This window comes from Trachemys scripta, chromosome 1 (assembly GCF_013100865.1).
Source record: "Trachemys scripta elegans isolate TJP31775 chromosome 1, CAS_Tse_1.0, whole genome shotgun sequence".
NCBI lineage: Eukaryota > Metazoa > Chordata > Testudines > Emydidae > Trachemys > Trachemys scripta.
In genome coordinates, this window is record NC_048298.1 from 16,263,004 (window position 1) to 16,280,548 (window position 17,545).

General features: G+C 43.6%; 1 protein-coding gene across 2 annotated transcripts in view; it reads left to right on the top strand.

The window, feature by feature from the left end:
• ELAPOR2 (endosome-lysosome associated apoptosis and autophagy regulator family member 2) overlaps positions 1–17,545 on the top strand; it is a 154,193-nt gene that overhangs the window by 100,747 nt on the left and 35,901 nt on the right. For both annotated transcript variants that reach the window (XM_034765423.1, XM_034765431.1), the window contains exons 5-8: positions 3,259–3,345; positions 7,812–7,917; positions 8,736–8,888; positions 10,694–10,782. In XM_034765423.1, coding sequence (XP_034621314.1) covers positions 3,259–3,345; positions 7,812–7,917; positions 8,736–8,888; positions 10,694–10,782 — 435 coding nt within the window. The remainder of the gene's footprint in view (positions 1–3,258; positions 3,346–7,811; positions 7,918–8,735; positions 8,889–10,693; positions 10,783–17,545) is intronic.

Consider the following 17,545-nt stretch of genomic DNA (forward strand, 5'->3'; position numbering starts at 1 on the left):
TCCTACAGTTCTTCCATATGTGAATACTGTTCACTCATGTAGTTAGTTCTATAGATTCCAGTGGGAGCTCTGGCATGAGGAAGGCTCTTAAGTTTGGGTCTAGAATAGAGCTGGTGAGAAATGGTTTTCCCATCCCGTGAATGCTTTCAAGAGATCGAAATTTTGTCCCGTCTCAAATCCGGATGGAAAGTCAGAATCTTGAAAATATTCACAAACTGAAAAACTGAAACTTTTTTTTTTTTTTGGTTCAGAACAATTCAAATGTCTTGTTTTAATTTAGCCCCTTTTTCTTTAACCTTTTCTTTAGTCTGATCAGCTGAAATTTCAAAATGAAAAGTTGTGTAGAACCAGAAAAATGGGTCAGTTTTGAACCTGTTGAAACAAAACAGTTTTGAAACTTTTTTCCTCAATGTTGTTTTCAAGCCAGGAAATCCATCAAAACTGACCCTCCTGTGCCAATAGTTTCGGTTTCAACTAATGGCCTTTTATGACTCCTCCCCCTCCCCCCCAAAATTGTTGAAAAATTCCTGATGAATTCTTGTCCAAAGTCCCTTTAACTTGGAAAAATATAATCTAGTTTGGCCAGCATTGTTTACACAGACAGTTGTGTGGGACTCTAAACATGTGAATGTCCTTACGACATTCTGGAAATGAGAATCCCAGTGTCAGACAGGTGGCAGCTTAATCCCAAAGTTTCAGAAATGGCTAATAATTTTGGATGCCTCTGTTTTTGGGTGTCTGATCTGAGACACCTTCAAGGGACCTGATTTTCAGAAAGAGCTGTGAACCTGCTTTCTGCTGAAAAGTGTCTTAAGTTGGGCACTCAAAACTCAAAATCAGTAGTCACTTTTGGCAATCTTGGTCTCCATACTTGGGAAAGGATCGGTCTGTGTCGCTACCATGCAGAGAGAAGGATGAAAAGTGAGCTATTTCTGAGATTTAAGAAAGGGATTTTTTAAAGAGCTCCACGCAGCTTTCACTGCCCACTTGGTATTTCTCCAGACCAGCACCTTCTGTGCTTTCTTCCATGCTTCCTCTCATGCTTGAGAGTTGCTTCCTGTAACTATCCACAGAACTACCTCCTTATCCACCTTCAAATCCCTCCTTAAAACTCGCCTTGTGATGCCCACAAAAAACTTGACAACTTACAGAGACCACTGCCTATCATGGTGACAGACATTGCCATTCTAAGCCCCTTGGGGCAGAGACCATCTTTTCGTTGTGTGTTTGTACAGCACCTAGCACAGTGGTATCCTGGTCCATGATTATGGCTCCTAGGTGCTATGGTAATCCAAATAATAATGATAAAAAGACTTAGGAGTGCAGATTCCATTGATTTTCAGTGGGACCTATAAGTCACTTATGTGCTTTGAAAGATTCTACCCTGAGCTATCTCGCTTTGCCTGTCAGTGTTGCATTTGCTGCTGAGTGTTGAGAAGGGGGCAAATGAGGACTTAAAACAGAGAGAGATGGCAGCTCAGAATAAGTGTGCTGGAAATTGTCCATCTCCTCTGTCTCCGACTTTCTCTTGCTGTCTCTGGCGGGTGAGTCATTGCCATCTGCAAAGCACTGTCATGCTATTTCACAGCGGGGCTAGGCCTTAATTAATGTTTTTACTGGATTTTGAGATGCTGGGATGAGAGCCTCTCTATCTAAGTGCAAAGCACCATTATCCTTAGTAAGGGATAAGAGAGGAAGACAAAAAAAACCTTGATTTTGATGCCTGAGGCCCTTTATTGCTGCGGCTGTTACTTGAATAAAATCTACTGCACTTTGATAATAGAAAGTGCATACTGTATTATTAAACCTCTTTCGCTTTTTATCGTATGTTCTGCCTGATTCATAAGAAGTAAGCAGCAAAATGTGCTTTTACCGCCAGATGCATGTAGCAGAATATGATCCTCCCTGTGGTTTCTTGACTGACTAGTGATTGATTTTGCTCCTGCAGAGGAGCAAAAACATTGTTTATTTGAGCACTAGGTCTGAAAGCTGCTTCCCACATATTATTTGCTCTGATCAACATAGCACTGATGGTTGGTCACCTCCTTACATCTGTCGTTCCCTTTATATGTATCAATTAGCAGGCTGTCATTTTAAAAGCCATTAACCAAATAATTGTAACTTGGTAGCTAGCTTTTCATCCTGATGCTCTGAACTTCAGGGCTCCATATGTAATAGGCCTTTAAGCATGCACTTTTCCCCAGAATGCATTGTTGATTAAATATTTTCAGTCATTACATCAGCATCCCCCTATAGTTTGGGTATAGAATCTATCTGTCTTAGATATTTATATGGCCCCCATGGCATCTAAATACCTCATAATTTTTTCACATATTTAAACTGCCCACACCTCTGTGAGATAGGGCAGCCCCATTAACTCCATTTTAAAGATGGGAAACTGAGGCACTGAGAGACAATGGCCCAGCTCCACAAGGGTACTTAGGCGCCTATCCCCCAGTTTTAGTGCCCAGTTTTAGGCAAAACTCCTGCTCGGCTGCCACCCTAGCCTGTTGGTGCCTAAACTCATTCAGCACCTATTGTTTTACAGTAAAAGTTCCCTTGGTGTCCAAGTCTGTGCCTCTGTGCATGTGCACTGCTGCCCCACTCTAGGCATCTGGATGCTTGTCTCCCGCCTAAGCCTCAGTTTGATCCACAAACCTGGGAAAAATAGGTGTTCCTCCCCTTAACTCACCCATGGAGCCTAATCTGACAGGTATGTTCAGAGGCCACCTATCTCTACCCAAAATAGCAGCACCTGGAGGTGCTCTAGAGGATATTCCCTGGGGAAGTGGGAGACCCCAGGTTCAGATCCTGTTCTGCCTAAGAAGGGATTGGAATAGGGATTTGCTGCTTCTCAGATAAGTGCTTTAACAGCTGGGCTATAGGGGGATTCTATAGGGGCCACCTAGGTCTACACAAAGCAGCAGCATGAGGAGGAGATCCTCTTCCATACTTTTAGCTCAGTGGCTAAGGCACTCAGCTGAGAGGTGGCCCATCCCTGTTCCAATCCCTTCTCCTCAGGCAGAGAGGGGAATTTAGCACTATATTTGGAAGCCCCCTCTTAGACTGCAAGTGATTTTGCATGTGTTTTCCGGATGTCCTTTGCAACAAGTAACACAGCCCCTGTCCTGAATGCTGTGAGATGGGGACAGACAGCAGAATCACACAGCCTTTAGTCTATAGGCATCCTTCTGCGGTGTGTCCTGACCGAGACAGTTAACCAGATGTCTGATTGTGGCCACTGTTTTTAATTGACAGATTCAAAATGATCAGTGCAAAGAGATGGACTCCACGGCCGACAAATGGGTGAAATTAACAGACCACGGCGAATGGGGCTCTCATTCCGTAAGTTCTAAGTATCACTCCACAGAGCTTTCCTTTTGTTTATAAATTAACATTGATTCTTTTGAGCGAGAGAGAGCCACATCCCGTGAATTCAGTGGCTGTGAAAGGAGCGCAGCTTCTCTCAGGAGCAAGAGATGTGTGCTCCAAGCTGATGTGTGCTTTAAGGGCCTGATCCAAAGCCTGTTCAAGTCTATGCAGGCCTTCCCACTGACTTCACTGAATCAGGCTCCTTAAGAAATCAAGTAGATATAGGGGAATCCAAATTCCACAGGCCGCTCCCATTCATTGTGATCCATATCTTCCAAAACGCTTGCTCGTTCACTTGCACCAAAGATTGTTCCCTGCCATGTGAATGACACTGCAGTCCACGGGCGTTGTGTGCACATTTGAGGATAGGATTTGGCCTTTTAATTTCAAGTGCATTTCTAGGGGCTGGTCTGCACTGATTTTTCTCAGCAGTTTGAAAACCAGCTGTGACCGGGTTCCCAGGGGTGCCAGGCTGAGATTGCTCAATTAGGGAGAACTGCAAAGAATGGGGCAGACAATCCCCAAATACTTAGATTTACCAAGCCAGCAACAAAACAGCTTCTACAATACCTTACTGGTCACCCAGAAGCCAAAAACAGTCCCCTTAAATAATGACAGGTTTCAGAGTAGCAGCCGTGTTAGTCTGTATCCGCAAAAAGAACAGGAGTACTTGTGGCACCTTAGAGACTAACAAATTTATTAGAGCATAAGCTTTCGTGGGCTACAGCCCACTTCTTCGGATGCATAGAATGGAACATATATTGAGGAGATATATATACAGAGAGCAGGAATTGATATGCAAACTAGATACAATCAATTTAGGATTGAATAAGGACTGGGAATGGCTGAGCCATTACAAACATTGAATCTATCTCCCCTTGTAAGTATTCTCACACTTCTTATCAAACTGTCTGTACTGGGCTAGCTTGATTATCACTTCAAAAGTTTTTTTTCACTTACTTAATTGGCCTCTCAGTTGGTAAGACAACTCCCACCTGTTCATACTCTCTGTATATGTGTGTATATATATCTCCTCAATATATGTTTCATTCTATGCATCCGAAGAAGTGGGCTGTAGCCCACAAAAGCTTATGCTCTAATAAATTTGTTAGTCTCTAAGGTGCCACAAGTACTCCAGTTCCCTTAAAGTAACCCTGCCTGGGCCTTCCTCCCAGACAGCCATGTCAAATAGAATGAGGATTATTGAAAATCTTGTTCATCATATGAAGAAGTTCTACCAATCCCAAAGGATCAGACACATTACCCACCAAGTTAATTAATATTTCAGATCTTACCCAAATACACGTTTACAGCCAATTCTTATTAACTAAACTTAAATTTATTAAAAAAAGAAAAGAGAGAGTATTGGTTAAAAACTCATTATACATACAGACATGAATATAGTTCTTAGGTGAGTTTCGTAGCAGAGATGGTGAGCTTTAGAGTTGCAAAGAGTTCTTTCATAATTAGTTCATAGGTTCAGTCCAATGTTCAATATCAGGGTATCCCAGAATGAAACTGGAGATCTCAATCTTGTGGCTCAAACTTCCCCTGACAAAGCATGAGCGGATATGAGATGAAAGGATCAGGGTCCCAAAAGCCCTTTATACACTTTTCCGGGCAGCCTCTTGACTGCATGCAGTTCTTGGGTGACCAATAGTGTCTTTTAAGAAACCTCCTATTTCCTAAACATCACTGGTAAGTAGCTACATGGACTAACATAAGGCAATTGCCTGTCTCCAGAGCCGGCTTTGGGAAGTGCGGGGCCCGATTCGAACAGTTTTGATGGGGCCCCGGCAGGGATGACTGAAAAAAAAAAAAAAACACATAAAAAAACATGTGGGGCTTGTTCTCACCGGGCGGCACTCGTAGTCTTCAGCAGTTTGTCCTTCACTCGCTCCGGATCTTTGGTGGCACTGAAGGACCTGCCGCTGAAGTGCTGCCGAAGACCCGGAACGCTGCCGGGTGAGTAAAAATTAAAAAGGAGCCTCTAGCCAGGGAAGGGATTCTCGGCCACTTGCCCCCACCCCGGCGGACCCTGCCACTGGGCGCGGGGCCCTCTTAGGCGTGGGGCCCGATTCGGGGGAATTGGTGGAATTGGCCTAAAGCCGGCCCTGCCTGTCTCCCACCATTTGCAGGTGATTTGCTGTATACTTCAAAGAGAAATCAAGAGAGTGATATCACTACGTTCACAGTTCATTTAAATGTTAATATCTCCTTTTGATCTCTGAATTAACAGAATACAGCGACAGACAGGAATTGTCTGGTTACATTGTTAACCTCTAACAATATATATGTAAACACACAAAACCACAAACATTATCTACTAATATGTCTCTAAAGGTTGAATCTGGGTCAATTAGCCTGCTAGTTGTGTAACCCTTTCTGGCCCTGTGTCACACAGTTTTTAGTTGAATTGGTGCAACCGCTCCATATGCAGCTCCTCTGGGAATGGCTGAGCCATTACAAACATTGAATCTATCTCCCCTTGTAAGTATTCTCACACTTCTTATCAAACTGTACTGGGCTATCTTGATTATCACTTCAAAAGTTTTTTTTCTCTTAATTAATTGGCCTCTCAGAGTTGGTAAGACAACTCCCACCTGTTCATGCTCTCTGTATGTGTGTATATACATCTCCTCAATATATGTTCCATTCTATATGCATCCGAAGAAGTGGGTGTAGTCCACGAAATTTTATGCTCTAATAAATTTGTTAGTCTCTAAGGTGCCACAAGTACTCCTGTTCTTTTTAAATCAGATTGGAGGTCCCCAATAGGGGGCCCCCATTCATTTAACTAAATTGGTTTCTACATGAGTTGTGTTCAGTCAGTGCCCAGAGCATGTAAACTAGCCCTGAGTTTATTTGTGGTGAACAAATTTCATCCCTCATTAGCCCCCAGACTGAGTCTTGGGCTACCCAAAGTTTTGCTGGCATAGCTATATGGGTTAGGAGGGTGAAAAAAAAATCACATCCCTGATTGACATAGCTATGATGGCAAAAGCCCCAGAGTAGACACTAAAGAGTCCTTTTGTTCAGGGGACTGGTCTAAGCTGTTCTTTTTGCCAGTATAAGCTGCGTCTCCACTAAGAGGGTTTGCTGGTATAGCTCCACCAGCGGCAAACCCTTTCTAATGTAGACAAGGCCTCCCACTGGTGGGTTTTACTCTGGAGTGCTTTCTGCTTAGACTGTAACAAGAATGCAGTTTTTAGTTTACCTGTCTGTGAGCCTGGCTGGGCTGTTTGCAGAGCCGGTGCAAGGCATAAGCAAACTAAGCAATTTCTTAGGGCCCCAAGCAGCTCAAGTGGGGTGGTGGGGGCTATTCATTTTTTATTATAAGTACTTGCCTGTTTTAGTATTGTTGTGGGAGGCAGGGGAGGGAAGCAGGGGGGCAAAATATTCCTGCTTAGGGCCTCCAATGGGCTAGCACTGTCACTGGCTCTTTGCTCAGTAGCTCCTTTATAATTCCTCACCTTGAGCAAACACAAAGCATGAGGTTTTGAAAAGTGCTCAGTGTTAGCCTAACCCTAGCCCTGCTTGGGCCTGTTCTGCACTTGAAAATGGTACCTGTCTAACTCTGTCGGTTAGGAGGGTGAATTTTGTATCGAGATAGTTATACCAGTGCAGCCCTTGTGTGGCTGCAATTATACTAGTATACAAGTGCCGTATCCTGGTGTAGCTTATTCTCTTTCCCACAGGGAATAACTATGCCAATACTAAGCACCTTTATTACTTCATCCACACTGGAGGGTGGGAGGGTTAAAGGGTGGTACTGCTTTTACTGTACTGATATAGCTAAAATGGCACAACTTTCTAGTGCCATCAAGTCCTTGGTAAATGGGAGCAGAGATAGGTCAACGGTGAGCACTTTTGAAAATCCCAACCCATATAGCATACGTAAAAGTACGGCTTGTTAAAATACTGGACCCTGTTTTTTAAAAGGTGAATTGTGTGGCTTTAAAAAAAAAAAAAAAAAAACTGATTGATTTAAGATCCTAGATCCGGAACAGAGTAGAGTTTAAAATGATTGCGCATGAGCACCAGGGGAATGCTATCCACTCCCGGTGTACTGGGCACCTGCAGCTGTGGGTTGGCTGGATGGGACATGACTCTTCCCGCCCCACCCCCACTGCTTTCTGTTGGCTCAGGGGGACTTGCAGTGCCCCTCTTCAAGGGAGGTGTCAGAGCCTCCCTGCCTCCATAATACCTGCATCTGCCCTCCATAAAGAGGGCACTGCTGCATATTCCTTATCTATCTGTGCCTCCTACAGCCCATGACTTACAAAACAGTTGACCCGCAGAATCCCCAAATGCTCCAAGGATGTGAGGAAAATGAGTCACTGAAATGAGTGACATGTATTAGGAGATAAAAGAACAACGTCGAGCAGGTGGTCGATCGAAAGATGCTGATGCGAAGTATCATTCTTTTGTTGTTGCAGGTAGCTTTGAAACCAGGAACTAATATATTATATTGGAGAACAACAGGGATTCTTATGGGTTCTAAAGTGGTGAAACCTGTTCTGGTGAAAAACATCACAATTGAAGGTATGGAATAGCATACTATCAGCTAATAACTAAACTGTCTACTGTACATTGCAATAATAATTGTTTTATTCCAGCCACTGTCTTTAAGGACAGATATGTTGTTTTTGGAGAAAAAAATTGACATCATAATCGCAGTAAACTTTCTTTCTTTTTTAGTCTTATTTAAAGTAATTATTCCATGCATTCTTTTTTACTTTTCCAAATCTCTAGGAAAATATTTAGTCCACTGGTGTCCTGAGAAATATGATATATGGAATTAATTAGTAAACGGTGACGCCTGCTGGGGAAGATTGGAATTGTAGAAGAAAAAAAAAAAACCCTCAGGCTGTCTGCAACAGCACAGCGTAGCAGACCTTTATTACAACTGGGCTTGTCTACACTTGGAAATGTACCAAAATAGCTATTTCAGAATCAGAGTGGAGACTAATACTGAATAACTGTTACAGAATTATTACTCTAAAATAGTCCATTACATTATAGAACACTCAGGACTTGGAAATTTACTCTAATATTCCAGAATAGCTCTGTTGGTATATTTCCAAGTATAGATAAGCCCTTAGTTTCATATAATGTAATACTCATCCAGATCAAACTCTCGTTGAAGGGAATGGGAGTTTGGCCTGGGTAAGGACTGCAAAACCAGAGTCTCCGTTAGCAAAGCCCAACGGACTCAAACTAGCAATGACTGTTTGTGACTGTTCAGTGATCTTATACGGTGTCTGTTTTTCCCAAAACAACTGTGTAGGCGGGAGTTGCAGGTACTGCTGCTCTCTATTTTTGTGCCTATTTATGTGCTTAACCTGTGCTTTGCTTTACAGGAGTTGCATATACATCTGAATGCTTTCCATGCAAACCTGGTACATTCAGTGATAAGCCAGGGTCTTCCAATTGCCAGGTGTGTCCCAGAAATACCTACTCAGAGAAAGGAGCTAAGGAATGTACCAACTGTAGTGAAGAAACACATTATGCAGGTACAGGGCATAAGCCAAAAAGAATACATGAATATGCGTCTGCTTCAGTATTATTATCAGCTCTGCGTGCTTTTATGGAGCTCTGTACGTACGTACGTACATACATACATACATACATATGAATAACTTCGCCCACCACTGAAAAGTAGTCAGAAGAGATTGGGACACAAAAAGAAGGTTAATATGGTGCCGATCTGAAACTGCAGAGGGAATTTGTTTGCAATTTATAATGGCTCACACTGGAATTTGGCCAGGGTACTTTATAACTCCCATGCTCTAACAGAAAGCACCATGAGATCTTCAATGGCCCTGGTTTTAGATTTCCTCCAAATTATGGTAACCCCCAAGCTAACCTGAGGCATTGGTTCAGTACTGATTCACTGGCAGCTCCCAACTGCTTCCTTCGGCACCCGAGTGTTTCCTGGAGATCTCTTATTCAAACAGTCACCTGGTCAACCCCTCCTTGCATTGGGAGATCTGACTGGATCAGAGCACATGGTGGTTTGGCTGCACACTGGACACGTGATAGCCTTCAAAGCTCCTCTGTTTCCTTACCATGATAGCAACTAGAAACCACTAAGTAAAATGGACCACATTCATCCGTGACATAGCTCCATTGCACTAAGCACATGCTTAACTTTAGGCATATGAGCAGGGCCGGCTCTAGGCACCAGCAAAACAAGCTGGTGCTTAGGGCAGCGCATTTTTAGGGGCGGCATGGCCGGCGCCAGAATGCCGCCCCTAAAAATGTGCCCCGGCCGCCCTAGCTCACCTCCGCTGCTGCCGCTCGCACGCCACGGCACGTGAAACAGTTGATTCGCGTGCCACTGCTCCCCCTCCCTCCTAGGCTTGAGAGCCTGTGGGGAGGAGGCAGGGCTGGGGATTTGGGGAAGGGGCGGAGCTGAGGCGGGGCTGGGGGTGGGGTAAGAAAGAAAACCGGGGGGCGGCCAAAATTGTCCCTGATAGGTGTTTATCCAACCTGTTCTTAAAAACCTTCAGTGATTCAGAAGAATTGGACAGAGTACTCCAGATGAGGCCTCATCATTGTGAGCATATGAGAAATGATAGGTAGCATGGGGATAGGCCATGAAAGTGAAGTCAAATAGTCTGTTTGTTGCATATACTGTGTATAAGTAGCATATTTGATGCATGCACATACACAGTACTGTGATGTTATCTCAAATACTGCCCATTTGCTTCGATGCTCTTGCAGACTAATTAGCATCTACAGTTCTTTTTCTTATAGATTAACGTTTTGTATAGAGAACTGATTATCTACCAGAAATGTCTCCTGTCACTTTAACTGCTAACATTAGTATGGACATCGATTAAGGACTTGTGCCTGCTCACATTGAAGTTAGTGGGAATTTTGCAATTGACTTCAGTGGGAATAAGTCCGGGCCCCAGCAAAGTAAAACGTTTCTGAAGGGACAGACAAGTCAGTTTTCATTTATTATCAGATAAGAATTTGATCACAGTGCTTGCATGATTGATGCAAACTGGGGTTTACTGTTATCGCAGAGAAAAAGGGTTAGGTGCCGGTCTGACTGTACGGCTGTCTCAGTCCGTGCCAAAGCAGAGTATCGGACAGTACAAGTAATGCCTGAGCTTGTCAAAGGAACCCGCTGGATTTCAGTGGGAGTGGGGTGCCTGATTCTCATAGGCTCCTTTGAAAATCCCAGCACATGTATTTTTGTTCCTGAATTAGCATTTTTCCTGTCCCATCTTGCAGTCTGGCTGATTACCTCAATTTTCAGCCCTTTGGAAATCCTTTATCCACTCTGTTCCTCATCCTTCCTTTTCAGATGAAGGCTCCAGCCAATGTACAGCGCGTCCTCCTTGTACGAACAAAGACTTTTTCCAGATCCATACACTGTGTGATAAGGAAGGAAAGGTAAGTCAAATGTTCACTCAGATTCATATTATTTGCCAGTTCATTGAGCCATTTGTGATCTAGTGGCCTAAACACAGGACAGGTAGCCCTGAATTTCTGAATTCTTTTCCTGCTTCCAGCACCGACTCTCTTAGTGGCCTCAGGCAAGTCCCTTAACCACCCTCTCTTATCAGTTTATCCATCTGTAAATGTCCATTGCTCTTAGGTTTTTCTAAGACATCTATCATCGTGGTATGGAAGAGCCTAATCTTGTAAACACTTGCATGTGTGATCAGTCTGACTGGGTCATTGGGATGACTCATGAGCATAGATGTTTGCAAAATCAGGGCCTTGATAGAAATAACAACATATACGTGCCTCATGGGAGCATCTTGAGGATTCATTGACTAGGGCTAGATAGTTTAAGCCAGGGGCAACCAGATCTACTGGGTCTATTAGAAGGTGAGCTGCATTAGGAATGTGCTAGTTTTGTGGCTTTATTCTCATTCCCCTCTCCCCTAGTCTCATGGGAACGCCTTTGCCAAAGCTCTGTGGGATTGTAGGTTGGATTTAGAGGTTGAAGCAGCTGCTCATTGCAGCATTTTCCCCTGCAGCTCTTGCAGAAACTTGTCTGATCTGAGAGTTGATCCTTCAAAACTACTTTGCCCAAACCCTAGATCCTCTGACCCCAAGAGGCCCTTCCACTTCCCTTAGATGCAGGGGAGGAGGTAGCAAGTGACCTGCCTCAGCAAGTTGTCAAAATCCACTTAATCGATGCCCAACTGGAGCAACACCTGCTAACAAGATGGAGCCTTTCAGCTTAAGGTCGGCAGTCGATTATACCCCTCTTTGTACCTGCACCTGCTTTAATAAAAATCATATTAGAACATTCACTTTCAGAACATGGCAGCATGTGTAACCTTGACTTATCACACACATTTCAAACCACATAGTACTTGTACTCTGCAACCTCTTTCTGATGATGATGATGGGCGATCACTCGTTACCGAGTATGATCATCTTCCATGGGCGTTAGGGGTCCTCAGGTGGCTAATAAGGCCAATCCTTGAGCCACAAGCTCTATTGCAATGAGGGCAGATGTTTTCAGGCTCAGCAGGAGGTTGCTGACCATGACTGGAAGCCAGTCTCTCCTTCCTCCTGCACCTCTTGTCCTCTTCAGCCTGTCGGCGAGCAAGTTCAAAATGCAGGGGACATCACGTAGGACTTAACTCCATTTTAAGCGATCCTGGGCAAGTGTCTCCCAAGTGTCAATGTCAATATTACACTTTTTTAGGTTATCCTCCAAGTCCTTATAACACTTCCATTGTCCACACACGTTATGGTACCCTTCTTTCAGCTGAGAGAACAGGACCTGTTTGGGGAGGCGATGGTCTGGCATCCGGACAATGTGACCAGTCCAGTGGAATTGCTGATGGGTGATCATTACTTCGATACTGGTGGGCTTTGCCTATTCCTGTCTTCCCATTTGATCTTCAGAAATTTACAAAGGCAGCATTGATAGTGCCTCTCAAGAAGTTTCAAGTGGTGTCTATAGGTTGTCCAAGTTTTGGACCCATGCAACAGTGTTGGGAGAATAACTGCTTGATAAACAAGAAGCTTGGTGTCTGTTCGAATGTCGAGAAAAAGCTACACTGGCACAGCTCAGGCGATGTTGAATTTCTGCATCAATATCTGCCTTGGATGAAAGATGACGTCCAAGGTAGAGGAAATGATCGACATTCTCCAGTGCCACTCCATTGATTTTGATAGCTGGAGCATGTAATATCTCATTTGGAGAGGGCTGATAGAGCACTTTAGTCTTCTTGATATTAAGAGTGAAACCAAGACATGTGTAAGCATCGGCAAACACATTCAAGATAGTTTGAAGATGTTTCTCAGAGTGGGCAAAGATTGCGTTGTCATCAGCATACTGAAGTTCCACAGTAGATGTTGTGGAAATCTTACTTTTGGCTTTCAGCCTGTTAAGCCTGAACAGCTTTTCATCCATTCTGTAAATGATTTCAACGCCAGCTGTAAATTTCCCAGCAGTTAGATAAAGAATGACGGCAATAAAAACCTCAAACATGGTTGGAGCAATGATACAGCCCTGTTTGACTCCTGTTTGTACTTTGAAAGATTCAATCTGGGAGTCAGTGCTGCTCAGAACAGGTACACAATGTCACCAAGCAGATGAAGAACAACAAGGCAGCAGGTCTAGATGGGATCCCCGCTGAAATCTTTAAAGATGGTGGACCAGAGCCAATTCGGCAGTTTTACATGCTTATCCTTAAAATCTGGATAAAGGAGAAGATGCCCAGTGAAATGAGGGATGCCCTGATTGTCACCCTCTTCAAGAAAGGGGATAAAGTGGATTGTGAAAATTATTGAGATATCTCCCTCCTTGCCATTGCAGGCAAAGTTCTGGCATGGATCCTTGCAACCCGCCTTCTGCCCCATCAGAAGAAATTTTACCGGAGTCACAAAGTGGTTTCTGACCATGTCATGGAACTGCGGATATGATCTTCACAACACAGCAGCTGCAAGAAAAGTGTCGGGAGCAAAACCGACCACTGTACATGGCTTTTATTGATCTAACTAAAGCCTTTGATTCAGTGAATCGCCGTGCCCTCTGGACTGTACTCTCTAAGATTGGATGTCCTAAAATTGCTTCATGATAATATGAAAGTGACTGTTCTGAAGAGCACTGGCTCCCAGAGTGAACCTTTCATTCAAAAGTAACCTCTTTCTAATGACTTAATAAATTAATAGCATTTACCCCTACACTCAAGGTAGCAGGCTGTAATTGTAGTCTCCTACAGATTGCACTGTAATTGATCTGTGAAATTCAAGTCCCTCCTCAAGGCTCACTTGCTTTGATTAGCCTCCCAACGCTGACCTCCGAGTCCACCACTCCTGCCTTCTTGATAACCTTTCCCTCAAACTACTATCCAATGAACTCATCACAATTACATTTCAGGGTATAGAGCAGTATAAAAAAGTCATTGTATGACATTTTGGTTTGTACTGACTTCGCTAGTGTTTTTTATGTAGCCTGTTGTAAAACTTGGCAAATATCTAGATGAGTTGATATACCCCCTGGAAGACCTCTACTTACCCCTGGTTGAGAACCACTGGGTCCTAAGGGAATGCTCCAAAGCCTGTTGAAGTTAATGGAAGTCTTTCCATGAGCTTGAGGTTTTCAAAGGGGCCTAAGGGATTTAGCCACCCTGTTCCCTTTGGGTTTCATTGACTTTCTCCTTTGAAAATCCCAACCTGATTGGCTAAGTTCATATGCACATTGAGTTCAATGGGATTACTTGTGGATGTAATGTTTACTCAATTGCATGGAGTCTTTATACAAGAGCTATTAGTAGTAGTAGTATTTTATTTTAAATGACATGCATACCTGCTCCAGAAATAACAATCTGCTGGCAAGTCCATAAGGCCATGTCAACTGCACTGCAGCTTAGAACACAAAAAGGGCTGCATATTTACCTTGGATTTCCCCTGTTACTATGTGGCAGTTATCTTCTATTGTGACAGTCCTCTCCAGAGAGGTAAAGAGAGACGTACATGAAATCTATAATTTAAAATGCTGCCAAATTGAGGCCTGTGTATATTTTTCCACTTTGGAACCTATCTACTTTTCTTCTCTTGAGCTATTGAATCTTTTTGGGCCTAATCCAATGCCTAATGCATTAGTTTTCAAACTGTGGGGCATGCCTCCCTCCTCCTCCCCGTCCCGCAGGGTTAAATCCAGCAGTCTTAAGAGGGGATCTGGATTGAGTAATGTGGCTTATGTAAATGAAATGAGAGATTTGGTAGATAAGTGGGTGAGGGGGAAAGGCATTATAAGCTTTGAAGGAATGTGTGATTTGGTTACTCGGGAACAATTCCTGAATATGTGCAATGATGATGTAAAACCGTATTTGTGGGACAAAAAGGTGAATGCAGTGGGTGAATTAGCTGTGTTTGCAGACTCCTATGAGCATAGGGTGACCAGACAGCAAGTGTGAAAAATTAGGACAGGGGGTGGGAGGTAATAGGCGCCTATATAAGAAAAAGACCCAAAAATCAGGACTGTCCCTACAAAATCAGGACATCTGGTCACCCTATATGAGCAAGGACAAACTGCAATTAAACATAAACCACTGGCAGAGGGGTACAGGGTTGGGGGAAAGCAAAATCACCGTTTTACCCTTGGGGAAAAGGAGGCTGGGCATTTGCCTTCCCATTCCCCTATTACTCGTCACAAAAAGGTGCTGTCATTGAGGAATAACTGTCCTTGGTTAAGAGGGAACAGGCAGCAGGCAACACATGAAGCTGCTGCTTCTCAGAGCCCGGCTGCTGCCTCATTCCACACAGGGTTTGTAAAGGTTGCTTCTACCCAGCCGAGCAGTGAGCATATGCATGCTGTTAATCTTAATGGTAAATTACGCGTTGGATTGAGAGATACGGGGGCTGAGGTTTCTGTGGTCAGGAGGGACCTGATCCAGAACAAGGATTTGTTGCCAGGGAAAATGGCAGAATTAGAACTGGTGGGAGGTTACAAAGTCCTTGCACCCTTAGCTAAGGGTAAAGCTTCAGAAGGGAGTGGGGTCCAGCCCAGAGAAATTCCAGAGGGAGGGGCCGAGGGCAAGCATAGTTGCAGTTCACCCTTGCCAAAGCCTCAAACACATGCCTGAATTAAAAGCCTTCTCCAAAGAGGCAGAAGAATCTGCATCAGGGCACCTATCATGGTTCACAAAGGAAGTGAAAAAGGTAATGGACACTCTGTTCACACAATTTGTCTTGTTTAGTGTAACGGGTTGGATCACAGAAACCCCCTTGGGGCTGCCAACTGATGTGCCGAGACTACTTCTTCCCTTGCTTTCCCTGCCAGCCTGGGACTCCAGCACCCTGTCTTGTTGAGCCAGACATGCCAGTCTGCTCCAACGCAGACCCAGGATCTGAACCACATGCCCCAAAGCTGCAGACTTAACTGAAAGCTACTTAAGAAATGTTCTTGTCTAGAACACTCAGATGCCCAACTCCCAATGGGGTCCAAACCCCAAATAAATCTGTTTTACCCTGTATAAAGCTTATACAGGGTAAACTCATAGGTTGTTCACCTTCTATAACACTGATAGAGAGAGATGCACAGCTGTTTGCCCCCTGCCCGGGTATTATTAATTAACCCAGAGTATGTATTAAATAAAAAATGATTTTATTAAATACAGAAAGTAGGATTTATGTGTTTCCAAGTAATAGCAGACAGAACAAAGTGAATTACCAAGCAAAATAAAATAGAACACGCAAGTCTATGTCTAAGAAAACTGAATACAGATAAAAACCTCACCCAGTAAGCTTCCTTTTACAGACTAGTCTCCTTCTAGTCTGGGTCCAGCAATCACTCACACTGCCTGTAGTTACTGTCCTTTCTTCCAGTTTCTTTCAAGTATCCTTGGGGGCAGAGAGGCTATCTCTTTAGCCAGCTGAAGACAAAATGGGGGTTTAAGTAGACTTTCTCTTGTGGTTGGAGACCCCCTCCTCTCTCCTATGCAAAGTCCAGCTCCAAGATGGAGTTTTAGAGTCACATGGGGAAGTCACATGTCTGCATCACATGTCCATTCAGCATGGACGCATGTCCCCTGGAATGGTGGTTGAAGATGAAGGGACATATGAATCTTTAGTGCACCTGGCACATAAATATCTTGCAACGCTGGCTACAACAGTGCCATGAGAATGCCTGTTCTCACTTTCAGGTGACATTGTAAACAAAGCGGGCACATTATCTCCTACAAATGTAAACAAACTTGTTTGTCTGAGCAATTGGCTGAACAAGGAGGACTGTGTGGATTTGAAGGCTCTAAAATTTTACATTTTTATTTTTTTATTGTTTTATTTTTTACCAGCCAAGCCACATTCCTGGAAAAGCTCCAATGTGATTGGTGTCTTCGAGTTCATTGTTGGCTTAAGTGGTTCTTGATTGGGCACTTAATTTGCACATTCCTTTCTCAAGAAGCTGACCAAATGCTTTACTAAGGCTGCTTAGAAATCAAGCAAGTATACAACCAATATTCCTAACTTCAAGTACAAAAATGATACATGCATACAAATAGGAGGAATGTGTTCAGTAGATCATAACCTTTACATAGATATGTTACATGACATATGTGGCATAAAACATATTCCAGTTATATCATATATACATTCATAAGCATATTCCCATGAAGCCTTATGGGGTACACCATCACACAGAGCCTGTCTGCCCTAGATTTGCTGTTAATCTTGTGTCTTTTGCTACTTCATCTATGGGTCAAGACAAAGGAGTTAATACTAGTGGTAAACCCTTTAAAGATGTGGGCCATACCTGATTTGTGGAAGAAACTGTTGTACATGCTAGGGATCATGACAAGACAGTCCCACAATCCTGTTACCCTTCATCTTATACCTTTAAACAGGCTGGAAGCTTGGCACAGCAGCAACAGCATAACAGGCTCATGCTGCTGTGTAGAAGGGGAAACCGAGGCACACCACCTCATGGCATTGGTGGCTAAATGCCAAGACACCTACACTTTAACAAATATTTCTGTCTGCATTCTGTTAGCAACACTACACCCCAACCTGTTTTCAGGCACCAGGGGACCAGGCATCCCAAACCTTGCTAGAACACCTATGAATGACATCATATGGTTTAAAGGTACTGAAAGGGAGTGTGACCAAAGACAAACAGGGATTTTACATGGGCACTGTCCATGATGGAGGCAGTACAAGTCTCTGGCAGTAAGTTCAGGAGGAGGGT